Raw genomic sequence first — 15,005 nt, 5'->3', positions numbered from 1 at the left:
CCTCCTCAGAGTGGATCTAATGTACCCCTCTCCTCCTCCTCTTCAGAGTGTATCTAATGTACCCCTCTCCTCCTCCTCCTCCTCCTCCTCAGAGTGTATCTAATGTACCCCTCTCCTCCTCCTCCTCCTCCTCCTCCTCAGAGTGGATCTAATGTACCCCTCTCCTCCTCCTCCTCAGAGTGGATCTAATGTACCCCTCTCCTCCTCCTCCTCAGAGTGGATCTAATGTACCCCTCTCCTCCTCCTCCTCAGAGTGGATCTAATGTACCCCTCTCCTCCTCCTCCTCAGAGTGGATCTAATGTACCCCTCTCCTCCTCCTCCTCAGAGTGGATCTAATGTACCCCTCTCCTCCTCCTCTTCAGAGTGTATCTAATGTACCCCTCTCCTCCTCCTCCTCTTCAGAGTGTATCTAATGTACCCCTCTCCTCCTCCTCCTCAGAGTGGATCTAATGTACCACTCTCCTCCTCCTCCTCCTCAGAGTGTATCTAATGTACCCCTCTCCTCCTCCTCCTCCTCAGAGTGGATCTAATGTACCCCTCTCCTCCTCCTCCTCAGAGTGGATCTAATGTACCCCTCTCCTCCTCCTCCTTCTCCTCAGAGTGGATCTAATGTACCCCTCTCCTCCTCCTCCTCCTCCTCAGAGTGGATCTAATGTACCCCTCTCCTCCTCCTCCTCAGAGTGGATCTAATGTACCCCTCTCCTCCTCCTCCTCAGAGTGGATCTAATGTACCCCTCTCCTCCTCCTCCTCAGAGTGGATCTAATGTACCCCTCTCCTCCTCCTCCTCAGAGTGGATCTAATGTACCCCTCTCCTCCTCCTCCTCAGAGTGGATCTAATGTACCCCTCTCCTCCTCCTCCTCAGAGTGGATCTAATGTACCCCTCTCCTCCTCCTACTCCTCCTCAGACGGAAGAGGAGAAAATGTCTTCCTCTAACTCCCAGTTTCTCATTTGGAGCGTGGGGAGAGAGAAGCCGTTTCTCAATTTGCGTTCTCGTGTGTTCTCGTGTACTTGCGTTCTCGATAAACGTCATCAGTGGTAGCCCAAGCACTGTTCCAATTCCAAGTACACGAGTACACGAGTACTGTCGTAAAACCCGGAAGTGTTCTCGATGCGTTCTCGATGAGGCCGTTCTACCGAGGACGCATCGGAGGTGACTCGTGTGGACTTGGGACCGTTAAATATCCCAGAATGCATCATCGAGTCCGCTGCTGTTCCAATTGCAGGTGCGTACTCGCGTTCTCGGAAGTCTGTACTTGAAAGTCCGGACTTGCCAAGTACGTACTTCCAAGTCCGCGAGATCGTAGTCCGCGTACTTGGTATTGAGAAACGGCTTAAGTTTAGTTTCCTCAACAACGCGTCCTCTCCTGGCCCCGCCCCCACGGACACACGTCGTGTGTGTGTGTGTGTGTGTGTGTGTGTGTGTGTGTGTGTGTGTGTGTGTGTGTGTGTGTGTGTGTGTGTGTGTGTGTGTGTGTGTGTGTGTGTGTGTGTGTGTGTGGTTCTACTAACGTGTAATTAACATAACATAATTGCTAGGCATCGTAACATCGTAACATAATTTCCTGTTATAATGAGGCTGATATAGTTATAGGAACAAATAATAAAGCTGTTGAGAACTCTTCTATTAAAGCTTCATTACTCTTTATAATTAGTCTTATTAGTCTTATCTTATTATTTAAAGTTATAGTAAATACTCTTTATAATTAGTCTTATAAAGTTGTAGTAAATACTCTTTATAATTAGTCTTATAAAGTTATAGTAAATACCCTTTATAATTAGTCTTATAAAGTTATAGTAAATACTCTTTATAATTAGTCTTATAAAGTTATAGTAAATACCCTTTATAATTAGTCTTATAAAGTTATAGTAAATACTCTTTATAATTAGTATATAATTAGACAGACAGACAGACATTAGTTGATTGTTAGTTACAACAGGTACAGTTTTGCTGCTCGACTGCGGAACTAAAGTCGGGGACTCTTTTGGGGGACGGACGCCCTGTGTTACCAGGGTGGAAAAACAAGCCATTAAATCAACAGCTTTAACTCCACCTGTGTCTTCCGTTGATCAATACACCTCAGATTATTACAACATATAGTATGATCATGCGTTTTATTCGTACAAACAGAACGTGTGTGCGTTTTAAACTCCCCGTTTTAATCCCGCTTTGCGTGCGGTCCCGTTCCTCGCCACTAGATGTCGCTGTTCAGTCTGTTCCCATTTTACATTACACCTTTATTAGACAGTGTTCATATAAAACATATATTATTCAGTCTGTTCCCGTTTTACATTACACCTTTATTAGACAGTGTTCATATAAAACATATATTATTCAGTCTGTTCCCATTTTACATTACACCTTTATTAGACAGTGTTCATATAAAACATATATTATTCAGTCTGTTCCCGTTTTACATTACACCTTTATTAGACAGTGTTCATATAAAACATATATTATTCAGTCTGTTCCCGTTTTACATTACACCTTTATTAGACAGTGTTCATATAAAACATATATTATTCAGTCTGTTCCCATTTTACATTACACATTTATTAGACAGTGTTCATATAAAACATATATTATTCTGTCTGTTCCCGTTTTACATTACACCTTTATTAGACAGTGTTCATATAAAACATATATTATTCAGTCTGTTCCCGTTTTACATTACACCTTTATTAGACAGTGTTCATATAAAACATATATTATTCAGTCTGTTCCCGTTTTACATTACACCTTTATTAGACAGTGTTCATATAAAACATATATTATTCAGTCTGTTCCCGTTTTACATTACACCTTTATTAGACAGTGTTCATATAAAACATATTATTCAGTCTGTTCCCGTTTTACATTACACCTTTATTAGACAGTGTTCATATAAAACATATATTATTCAGTCTGTTCCCATTTTACATTAAATAAATGTAAATGTAAATGTAGGTTAGTCATTTATAATCGTTGTTTAATAGTGAAATTGGACGATAGTTATCTAAAAATAGATCTAAAATAGATAGATTAAATCTAAAATATAATCACAATCTTAACAACAGGCGTGACGCTGTTAGGTTTATTTTATTACATGAATTGCGTTTCTTTGAACACCGATCTGGGTGACCTGTGGCGTGATAAGGAGCTACGGTAACCATGGGGACGGTATATCCCGCCCACCGGTGGAGCCGATAACGGATATCCGGATCTAGACTTCCTCCTCCGTGGGCGGGTCATTGTGTACAGTCCGACCAGCAACTTTAAACGCAAGTATTGAGTTGGAGCTTATATTTTAATGTGCAGACGAGTCTAACGTTGCTCTACTCCCGTTTTCTACACACGACGTGTTTTAATACAGTTTCATGTTTTTTAGAGCTTAACCGAAGTTCAGCTCGTATGAATTCGCCTTCCTGGCCACAGAAAATATATACTGCGCGCAGTTCTCGTTTTGTCCACCAGAGGGCAGGCGTTGACCGACTGAATATTGGCGTGTGTGGGAATATTTTTTAATTTATAACTTATTGTATGAAAAAAATCAAAACTTTAAAAACAGCGGTGTTCGTCTTGTATTGTGGCCTGTAATGTGTAGTTATATATTTTTATTTTTAGAGATTAAGCCAAGTTCAACTCGTTCCTGACCACAAAATATATGCTGCGTGCAGTTCTCGTTTTGTCCACCAGAGGGCAGGCGTTGACCGACTGAATATTGGCGTGTGTGGGAATATTTTTTAATTTATAACTTATTGTATGAAAAAAATCAAAACTTTAAAAACAGCGGTGTTCGTCTTGTATTGTGGCCTGTAATGTGTAGTTATATATTTTTATTTTTAGAGATTAAGCGAAGTTCAACTCGTTCCTGACCACAAAATATATGCTGCGTGCAGTTCTCGTTTTGTCCACCAGAGGGCAGGCGTTGACTGGCTGTGAATCAAAGCGTGTGTGGGAACGTTTTTAATCTGTAACTTTATTAATATAATTATAATAAAATAAATATTATTATATAATTATTATATTATAATTATATTAATTATATTATTATACTTTATATAATAATATAATTAATTATTTAATAAGGTGCAGCACATTTCTCCTATAAGAGCACAGACTCCTCCTTGTTCCGCCAGTAACCAATCACAGGGCTTGCCTGTTTTGCCAAAGTCATTTGTCTTGTGGCACGCAGCTGCTCACCTAGCGCAGATAAAGCGTCGTCCGTGTAATCAATGAACCTCTGTTGGTTATAATAAACGCAGTTCATCCAGAGTCTACGGTTAATATTTTATTTGCCTTGGTTGTAACATTATCCTCTCCTGGTTTGGTTGTGGGGGTCGTTATTACCTCGTCCTGCATGGTCGTTGCAGGACGCCCCCCCCCCCCCCCCCCCCCGCGACCGGGTCTCCGCCCTGGGGGGGCTACAGCACCCCTACTTCAACTCACTGCCACCTCCCAGCATGCACCTGAGAGACACTAAGAACTACACCTCCCAGCATGCACCTGAGAGACAGTAAGAACTACGCCTCCCAGCATGCACCTGAGAGACAGTAAGAACTACACCTCCCAGCATGCACCTGAGAGACAGGAAGAACTACACCTCCCATCATGCACCTGATGCACCATAGCAACGCATGATACACTGCACACACTGGGATTGGGATCACTGCGACCACTCCGCAGTGATCCCAATCCCATGTGTGTGTGTGTGTGTCCAGCCGTCTGTCTGTGGTTTCTTTCTACAACGGACACAGAGACACTGAGGCACCGCCCCCCCCCCCCCCTAACCAAAACCCAGGGAGGAGGTCCCAGAATAATATCAGAACAACATTATTATTATTATTATATTATTATTCTTATTATTCTTAAGGCACTTATGTAACATTATTTACTAATAAAAGGAGAATGATGATGGGCTGAACACACGAGAACATTCAGTTGGATCCACTGAGTTGTTTATTAAAATTATGCTTCATTAACAAATGCAACAGAAAAATAGTCCCTTACATGTACACAATAAACACAAGGACTGAAACAATAGAAGCTGCAGACTTTACTAATCATAAACAGGTGTGCACGTATCTTTAATAACTGAACATGTTCTGCTGCCGTTTGGTTCCCAACAGAACACCAGGAATCAATACTCAGTTTAAAGTCATTTACAACACAGACCTCCTGGTTATTATGAATGAAATATAAAATCTGCTTTAAATCAGGTTCCTTTGGCACCAGGCTGCTCTATTCACACTAACACTGAAGTAATGCATACTAGCCTTTCATGGCTCACAGTAAAACAAACAATCTCTCTTAACCTCTTGTTGTTCCTAAGGTCAGTCTTAAACTGCAAAAGACCCGCCTTCTTTGCTGAAGGTCTAGTCAGTGTGTCTGACAGACACGGTCATAGCACTAGAGGAGCAAGTAAAGGACAGCTAGCTTTACCCAGACCGAGGTCCAATCTACTGAAAAATACCATCATTTACACAACTATTTCATTATGGAATGAGCTACCAAAAAAACATACGTTCTAGCAAAAATAGCAAATACAACTTTAAAAAGTCTGCAAAAAAATCATGTGGTCCATAATGTATATACATTTTTAATGTCATTTCTTTTTGTAGCCTTCATATCTTTTTTAAACTTTTTTATTAGTCTATTTCTATTTGAGTTTGACATAAGGTCAAACAAGTGATTGTCTGTTGTCTATATTTGATGTTTGGGACCCAGGAAGACTAGCTCTCTCTCTGGTGTGTTGCTAATCGGGATCCTAATGAATCTAATCTCATCTAAATCATCCTTGTTAGGATTAGGACAAAAGTGATGATCAGAGCCCTGGAGAATAAAATATGTTAATGTGTGAAAATGGACAAATATTGTAGCATAAAAAAAACATGTGATTTACCATCAATAGGTATTTAATATACATTTCAAATTAAAAATGAAATCTTAATAAAACCTGCTCAGGTAACCCTATGGAAGATCTTAAAAGTCTCTTCCTTTCATGGTTTACCAGCATCAACTTTTAGGAAGCCCCATAAAAAGGAGGGGGAGAGGGAGACGGGGGGGGAGGAGGGGGAGACGAGGGGGGAGGAGGGGGAGGGGAGAGGGAGACGAGGGGGGGGGAGGGGGAGACGAGAAAGAAAGAGAGTGAGAGGGATAGAGAGAGAGAGTAAAATAGAGAGCGAGAGACTATAACTGCCACAGAGACTCTGAGTCATCAGTCCTCTCAGGCCTCCATCAAAAGACACCCATCCTCTAACGCAGAAGCTGTGTGTGTGTGTGTGTGTGTGTGTGTGTGTGTGTGTGTATTTGTATGTATGTGTGTGTGTGCTCACGTGTATATGTGTGTGTGTGTGTGTGTGTCTGTGTGTGTGCGCCCGCCCGCCCCCCCGCCGGGTTTTTCTTTCTACAACCGACACAGAGACACTGATCCCCCCTTCCCCCCGTAAACCCTAAACCCAGGGAGGAGGTCCTCCTGGGTGAAGGTGGACCTGAAGGTGTGGATGTGTGTCAGTGTGTCTGAGGACCCTCCTACACCTCGGGACACTCTGTAGAAGGACAGAGTGCCAGCAGGCCGGTCCAGATACACTCCTACTCTGGTAGAGCCAGCGGGGGGGAGACGTATGGCTGTCTCTCTACCGTTGTACCGGGCAGAGTAACCACCATCATAACAATAAAGACTCCAGGACTTGTTGTTCCATCCAAGCTCGCTGTCAACACCCCGTCCTCTCCTTGTGATTCCTCTGTATGTCACTCCTATAACAACAACTCCTTCCCACTCTACCTCCCAGTAACAGCGGCCAGTCAGAGCCTCTCTACACAACACCTGGGACCAGTAGTCAAATCTCTCTGGGTGATCCGGATACGACTGGTCCTCTCCGACCCACGTCACCTTTCTGTTGTCCTCAGACAGAGAGAGGAGTCTGTGGGCTGTGTTTGGGTCCAGTGTGAGTTCACAGGCATCTGACGGGAGAACAAGACATTATATTATTCATAATTCCCGAGATATTCCAGGTTATTCGCCCAAAATCCCCCCATTCATTTGCATTGGAAAATTAAAAAAATGCTGATTCATGCTTCATCCTCTTCAACCACTTAAGACGTCATAACTTGGTCAAAATGACCATCATTACCGTTTACCATCGTTCAAACAATTAAACAAATCTACACATTTGTATCTTCAATAATATTTGAACAGAATTTCGATATCATTCATCCTTTTTTCAGAATCACAGTTTTAGTTTCATTCCGGATTCGTTTTCAGTTGGTCTCGCTCTAGCCTTCTGACTCAGCTGTTGCTCGTTGAGCAATCAGTGGACATCACAGCACTCTGGAGGAGTCTGGTTAAAGTCAGGTGGTGGAGGGTAGTGTGGTCTTTGTTAGCCGTTTCTCAATTGGCGTTCTCCTGTGTACTTGCGTTCTTGTGAAATGTCATCAGTGGTAGCCCAAGCACTTTTCCAATTCCAAGTACGCGAGTACTGTCGTAAAACCCGGAAGTGTTCTCGATGCGTTAGCGCATCGTTAGTGCTGCAGTTAGCGTTGACGTTAGTGTTGAAGTTAGCATTGACTTTAGCACTGCATTTAGCGTTGACATTAGCGCTGAAGTTAGCATTGATATTAGCACTGCAGTTTGCGTTGACATTAGCATTAGTGTTTACGTTAGCATTAGCGCTGACGTTAGCATTAGTGCTGCAGTTAGCGTTGACGTTAGTGCTGAAGTTAGCATTGACGTTAGCATTAGCGCTGACTTTATCATTAGCGCTGACGTTAGCATTAGTGCTGCAGTTAGCGTTGACGTTAGTGCTGAAGTTAGCATTGACGTTAGCATTAGCGCTGACTTTATCATTAGCGCTGATGTAAGTGTTAGCGCTGACGTTACCGTTGAAGTTAGCGTTAGCACTGACGTTAGCGTTAGCAATTAAGTTAGCATTGACATTAGCGTTAGCATTGACGTTAGCATTAGTGCTGCAGTTAGTGTTGACATTAGCACTGCAGTTAGCGTTGATGTTAGCATTAGCGCTGCAGTTAGCATTGACGTTAGCATTAGCGCTGACACTTGCATTGACGTAAGCGTTGGCACTGACGTTACCGTTTACGTTAGCACTGACATTAGCATTAGCACTGACATTAGCCTTAGTGCTGACGTTATCGTTAGTGTTGAATTTAGCGTTAGCAATGACTTTAGCATTAGCACTGACGTTAGTGCTGACGTTAGCATTAATGTTAGCATAGCAATAAATTTCGGGCTGCAAATCCTCGTGAACGTGCTCGCCCGTGACAGGGCAAAATGTCGCGCCGTCAATCAAATCTTGCCGCAGGTTTTTGCCGTGACAAATTTCGCCGATTCGCGTCTCTACGTTGACTTTGTATGGAATCGTGTCGCGCCGTTGCGTTTGGTGTGAACACACAGTTACGTCCTTGCGGACCCTCCTTGCGTCCACCACAAGGGCCTGACGTGCGCCTCCCAAAAAATGTCACCTTCCGTTGAGGCGACGCAGCAGCAAGGGCTGTGATTGGTCCGCTCACTAAAACCCGACGCAGAACCATAAAGGTTCACGACTGCGTTGAAGCGTCTGCGTGGTCGTTGCGTTGCGTGAACGTGGGACCATAATCAGCCCTTAACTGTTGGACCAGAGAACTGGTAGGTGTGTACACACACACACACACACACACACGTATATCTTAGTGCTGTCAATTGATCGCACAATTTGCTGTGATTAATCACGATCAATTGCTTTTTTTCTCTTAAAGGGACACTGTAGCATTTTAAGAAATGTATTAGCTCTTCCCAGGTTTAAAGAGCTAATGAAGGATTACGATTTTTCAAAAGGACTCTGAAGTTGCCTGCTTCCTTATCAACAGGTAAGTCAATGTGTCTAAAGTCTAAATTACAAGCCTTTCTCATTGCTTGGTTGTGTAATTCATTACATAGGCAGCATAACAGTAGAACACGTATAGTTAAAAGCCTAAACAGCCTCATTGGTGGATAGCAGCATGGTAAATGACATTCACCCATTCATACATGGTTAATGGTAAATGAACTGCATTCATACAGCGCATTTCTTGTAACCAGTGGCCACCCAAAGCGCTTTACAATATTGCCTGACATTCACCCATTCATACACACATTCACACACCGACGGCGGCGTCAGCCACGCAAGGCGACAGCCGGCTGGTCAGGAGCAGTTAGGGTGAGGCGTCTCGCTCAGGGACACCTCGACACTCAGCGAGGAGGAGGAGCCGGGGATCCAACCAGCAACCTTGTGGTTACCAGCCAACCCGCTCTACCCCCTGAGCTAATGCCGCCCTGTTCATTGGCCGATCAGTTTTACCTCGACGCCATGGCAACCAGCCTGAGACGATAAACGTTACGTGGACCCCCCCCCCCCCCCCCAATCAGCACTCTGGAGGAGTCTGGTCACGTGGTGTCTTTACATATGTACGTATCGTTACATATTCACGTACACGTATGTCTTTGAGTATGTATAGTTATGTTTAGCTATGTGTAAGTATGTATTTTTACATATGAATGAATCTATGTATGAGTATGTATTTGTATGTTTATGTATTTTTACGTGTACATACGTATACGTATGTGTACATATGCATATGTATGTACATGTATGTCAGTTCTATGGTTCAAGATGAGTCTGTGGTTTGAGGCAAGGTTAAATTAGACAACATACATGGCTGGTTGTCTGCTTCCAGTAGAAACTTAACATCAATGGACTTAAAAACACCTCTTTCACGTCATGACATCCACTAAAACTAGGGAATGGTTCACAGAATTCACAGTTCGGTTCATATCACGGTTTTGGGTTCGCTACATTTTGGGTAAAGCAGGGGATGACACAAGTGACTATAAAAAAAAGTACACATATAAACATATAGACACACACACACACACACATATACACACACATACATTTATAAATATATATATACACACACCTCAACAACAATGTTATGAATATATCAACAACAATGTTATGAATACATCAACAACAAACATCTCTCCTTGGATCCAGATCTTACCAAAGACAAGCAGCTCAGCGGTGTGATTGGCCGTGCCAGCGCTGTTGCTTGCCATGCAGCAGACCGTGTTCACGCCATACCTCACCCCTCTGACGAAGAGGAACCCCCTCTCCACCCAGGCCTCTGATTGGTCGTCTGTGCCGTTCCTCTCCAGGGGCCTGCCGTTGTGGAGCCACTCGACGGTGGGCTCCGGCGTGCCGCTGGCATCGCAGGTGAAGTGGGCCACTTGGCCCACGGGCAATCGCAGGGTAGAGGAGTTGAACTCTGTGATGCTGGGGGCCTCCTCCTCCTCCGTAGGCCTCACTGAACCAGAAGAAACCAGGATGAGATGAGTGAACGTTTCCAACACGTATCCAGAGATGCACCATCAAATACTCCCTTCACACTCTCCTAATACCTGTCCACTAGAGGGCGACCCAGAAGATTCTGACCCAGTTTTCTCACCTGCCTTTTCCTAAATGATTGAATAACACAGCAGTATCTACAAAGATTTCCCAGGGAGGGGAAGACACTCCCGCTCAGAGATTAACGAGTCGGGGGTGGTGCTTGTGGAGGAGGATGCAAAACCGCTAACCAGCTCCAATTGAAACTAATGAAAGCAAACACAGAAAAAGACGCTATGTAGATGCTAGTAGTGCGCATACAGAGTAAGACATGAGTAATGTGCCCACGTGACACCCCGTGCATAACCCCAGGACTAGGCATGTGGATCAGCTTTTTTTTTTTTTATATATGCAGGTTTAATATATTTAATATATGCTGGTTTAATATATGAGGGTTAGTTAAAATCAGCTTCAAAATTTCTTGCAATTCTTGCTATTTCTTGTATGCCATCCTAATCATTTTGTCAAGTTTGGTATTACATAACCTTTAATGCCGTTATAGCCTGTCCTACAAAGTATTTGTAGGACAGTATTCTGATCTCTTGTCCATCATATTCAGGAAGATATGATTTAAACTCACTGAAGCGCAGGGAGATTAGGAGAATACTCAGCAGTCCGAAGATCAGAATGACAATGCTGCACGACTTTAGAGCTGTTAAAGAGTAGGACACACACACACACACAGATTAATGTACACAGAGATATATTCATACTGCATGGCTATCATTCACAGTCCAGACAGTCTCTCTACGGTCTGCAGAATCCCTCCTCGTCTTGAAGAAACACCTGAAGACCTCTACTGAGAACACCTCAGTAAGTGATGACTGGTACTGTGGCTCTTGTGTTGAGTTTAGAACGCACTTAAACACAACAAGTACTGGTCTCTAGCATACATGTTATTATTCCCTCATTATTAAAATATAGACACACCTACAGTAATACATACAGTAATACAGTAACACATACAGTCATAAAGTAATACATACAGTAATACAAAGGTAATCATACAGAGGGGGGGGGGGCAACATGTGGCCTGCGTGTCACCAGGGTCATTAACAACGGCTCGCGCAGAAAATATGAGGATATGTATTCTGGGATCATTTTAGATATGTTCATAGTAATTATAAACTTAATGTATTTTTTTAAATTCCATAAGCCCTTGATATCACTTCAGTTAAATGAGCAGCCTTTATATATATGCATTTAAAAAACGATTGGCACACAATGTTTTTTTTTATTATTGGCAGGACATTACAAATGTTGGGGACCCCTGCAGTAAAACATACACACACAAATACACACATACATACTTAGATACATGCAGAAACATATATACACACACAAACACACACAGTAACATACTTATATACATACATACAAACATAAATACTTACATACATAAGAATACACACATACATACTATACATGCAGACATAAACATACACACACACACACACACACACACATGAACATAGATATACACATAAACATAAATACATACATACATAAAGACAGATACATACATGAACATAGATACAGTTCATACACAAGCGTTTACCAGAGATGGGGACTTGAGTTAGAGACTTGGAGTCAAGTCGCAGTTAATTTGCCCACACAGTGACTTGAGACTCGCCTTGAGACTCGTCTAATAACAAGTATGCAAAAGACAGTACTTGTTCTGCTTAAGTGTGTTCTAAATCGTCCTCAAAAGACAAGTCCCAAAACTCGAGATTTGGGACTTGTGAACAATCATATTTTTGTTTATTTTTTTGGCGCATTAACCTTCAGGAAATGTCTGAAGAGATGATTATAATTCCTGGGTGTGTGTTATCCTCACAGTCTATTGTATTATCTGTTATAGCTCCTTTCCCTAACTAGTCCAAACTAAACTCTGTAATTCTCTGTTTCCATGCTGTCACGTCTTTTCTTAAAAGGCATACAGGGAAAGGCTGTTTTCAGGGAAAGGCTGGAATAAGGCCTGAAGTGAGGGAGGAGTTGATGAAGGTGGTGAGGAATGGCAGGACGTCACTCGAGACGACCTGGAGGAGTGAGGGGGGGGATAGAGTCAAGGGGGCATGTGGCGTTGTGGTTAGACGTAACTATTCTGTTGACATCACCAGAGGAGAGAGGGATAAAGTGGGTAAAAACAGAGGTGGGGATAGGGGGAGGGAGAATGGCGGCAGGGGTAAAAGAGGAGCTGATGTCCTTCACCTTTTGGGTAAAGACGGTTAGAAAGTCATCAGCTTTGATGGAGGAAGGAAGGGGGGGAGGGGTGAGGAGGGAAGGGAAGATGGAAAACAGTTTCCTGTGGTTGGAGGCGGAGGAGTTTATTTTGGTTGGAAGAAGGCAGATTTGGCTGTTGACACAACGGAGGTGAAGGTAGTGAGAGAGATCATCAGGACAGTCTGATCCTCTCAGCTTCCTGCAATAAATCTGTCTATGCGTTCATCAGGTTGGTCTTTTAGGCTACAAACGTTTGCTAAATTTAAATCTTGAGATGTAGATAGAAATATTTGTTTTACTGTGTGACAGTTTGACCACTGTCCCTGTCTGTCCTCTCACCATGGTTCTGTACTGCAGACTAAAAGAGTCAGGGTGGGGCTGAGGGCTTTAAATATGGTGTCAGGAAACACCTGCTGCCACTGATTGGCCCGATTTGGGCCAAACCATTTTCACTTGTGTCAAAGGAGGACACTGGACATTGACATTGGACATTAAGGAGCGACAAGCCTAAATGCACTAGTGAAAATCACTGGTCTAAAAGATGAAATGAACTTTAACATGCATGCTGTATTTCGATGAGTTTATTTATGGTTGATTAGCAAAATGCCACAGTATTATAATCCCCCTGTTAATTGGGCCTGTCTAGTGGGAGGGGCCATGGGGTATAAAAGGGGTGAGCTGCTGTCCTTCTGACAGTCTGCTGTATGCTGTTGCCAGAAGAGGTTGTCTGGGTTGTGCAGGGTGCTCAGCTCTCCACGAGATGCTAAATATCAACTGAGGTGATTATTCTATTATGTTGTAAATTATGGTTGAATGCATTCAGTAATTGAGTTTAATTTGCATTTATTTTGCTAATGGATTATTTGATTTATTGACATTGATTAGTTGAAGTACCGGTATTTGATTTAGAATATGCTTGATTTATTATAGAGAATATTTGATTATTGATTATTTGAATTGATTTAATTATTTGATTGTGGAATTGGTTTTGAATGTTTTATTTTACTATTTTCAGATGTTTGGCTTTTGGCCTCCGCTGTATGCACTTATCTGACACTGGTTTATTAAGGGTACATTACCTTCACCCGAGGCGGGGTGTGACATACTGGTTTATTTATTTTTAATTCTTTAAAAAGGGCACCTACCACATCTTCTCTTCCTGGTCTCTTTCAGGTCCAAAGACGTGACCTCAGGTCCCATAGTGAGTCCAGAGATGGTTTCCATGGTTTCTCTCTGACAGCTTCCACCACTTCTTCCCTCAAGCATCAGCTCTGCTTCATCAGCTGGAAAAAACAATGTCACATGTTTTAATTCTGACCAATCAGCTTGCATCTAATACCATCAGTATCAGGTAAGGTTTTGATATTTCTCTTATTTCTCTTACTCTTATCAGATGACTTCATTTTACACATTCAGGCAGCACACACACACACACACACACACACACACACACACACACACACACACACACACACACACACACACACCCACACACAAATACAATTCAAAGATACAACATATATAATGCAAACATACAATATATCACATAAAGATAAAACATAAAATGTAAATATATAACGTATATCACAAAGATAAAACATACAGAGGGAGAATACAGCAGGTAGCATAGTAGACATATCAGGGAGCGGTCAAGCTGTACACTAGAAGGTAGTGGACATGTCTAGGAGTGGTCAAGCTGTACACTAGAAGGTAGTGGACATGTCTAGGAGTGGTCAAGCTGTACACTAGAAGGTAGTGGACATGTCTAGGAGTGGTCAAGCTGTACACTAGAAGGTAGTGGACATGTCTAGGAGTAGTCAAGCTGTACACTAGAAGGTAGTCTAGTGGACACGTGATGGTCCTTCTCTTTCACAAACTCCATCATCATTCTCAAAAGTTAGTTTATTTTTTGAAAGACACACACACACTCACACTCACACACATACACACACACACACAAGCTGAATGTCAGGAGATTATCTTGCATGGACTTTGGGCTTGATGAATAAAAGCAACTCACCAATTCTATTTCACAGCAGTTATCTGGCAACTCAAATCAACTATTGATTAGGTTGAGAAATATCACTGGATTGGATAAATTTTCAGTCATAACCTTAATGAGGGGCGTGTTTAAAGCTCTATCACTGTAAGGACCTTAATGAGGGGCGTGTTTAAAGCTCTATCACTGTAAGGACCTTAATGAGGGGCGTGTTTAAAGCTCTATCACTGTAAGGACCTTAATGAGGGGCGTGTTTAAAGCTCTATCACTGTAAGGACCTTAATGAGGGGCGTGTTTAAAGCTCTATCACTGTAAGGACCTTAATGAGGGGCGTGTTTAAAGTTCTATCTCTGTAAGGACCTTAATGAGGGGTGTGTTTAAAGC

General features: G+C 42.5%; 1 protein-coding gene across 1 annotated transcript; it reads right to left on the bottom strand.

Annotated features, from left to right (window-relative positions):
- Nucleotides 1–6,258: 6,258 nt before the first annotated feature.
- LOC311377442 (stonustoxin subunit alpha-like) lies at nt 6,259–13,901 on the bottom strand. The gene is made up of 4 exons (XM_084491333.1): nt 13,768–13,901; nt 10,980–11,051; nt 10,017–10,319; nt 6,259–6,944 (listed from the first exon to the last, which is right to left on the bottom strand). The coding sequence occupies exons 1-4, from the start codon at nt 13,886–13,888 to the stop codon at nt 6,388–6,390; spliced, it is 1,053 nt and encodes a 350-aa protein (XP_084347459.1). The 5' UTR covers nt 13,889–13,901; the 3' UTR covers nt 6,259–6,387.
- Nucleotides 13,902–15,005: the final 1,104 nt, after the last annotated feature.

Source organism: Micromesistius poutassou (genome assembly GCF_964030765.1).
Source record: "Micromesistius poutassou genome assembly, contig: SCAFFOLD_5267, whole genome shotgun sequence".
Lineage (NCBI taxonomy): Eukaryota > Metazoa > Chordata > Actinopteri > Gadiformes > Gadidae > Micromesistius > Micromesistius poutassou.
Note: the sequence above shows the minus strand (reverse complement) of the source record. Positions and strands in the feature narration are given on the sequence as shown.

What these genes read in the sequence shown, in the direction of transcription:
- LOC311377442 (XM_084491333.1), bottom strand. Translation starts at nt 13,888, where the DNA reads ATGCTTGAGGGAAGAAGTGGTGGAAGCTGTCAGAGAGAAACCATGGAA. An exon ending in CCTAATCTCCCTGCGCTTCA is followed by an intron (nt 10,320 to 10,979) that starts GTGAGTTTAAAT and finishes CTTCTGGTTCAG; the next exon opens with TGAGGCCTACGGAGGAGGAG. An exon ending in CGCTGAGCTGCTTGTCTTTG is followed by an intron (nt 6,945 to 10,016) that starts GTAAGATCTGGA and finishes TTCTCCCGTCAG; the next exon opens with ATGCCTGTGAACTCACACTG.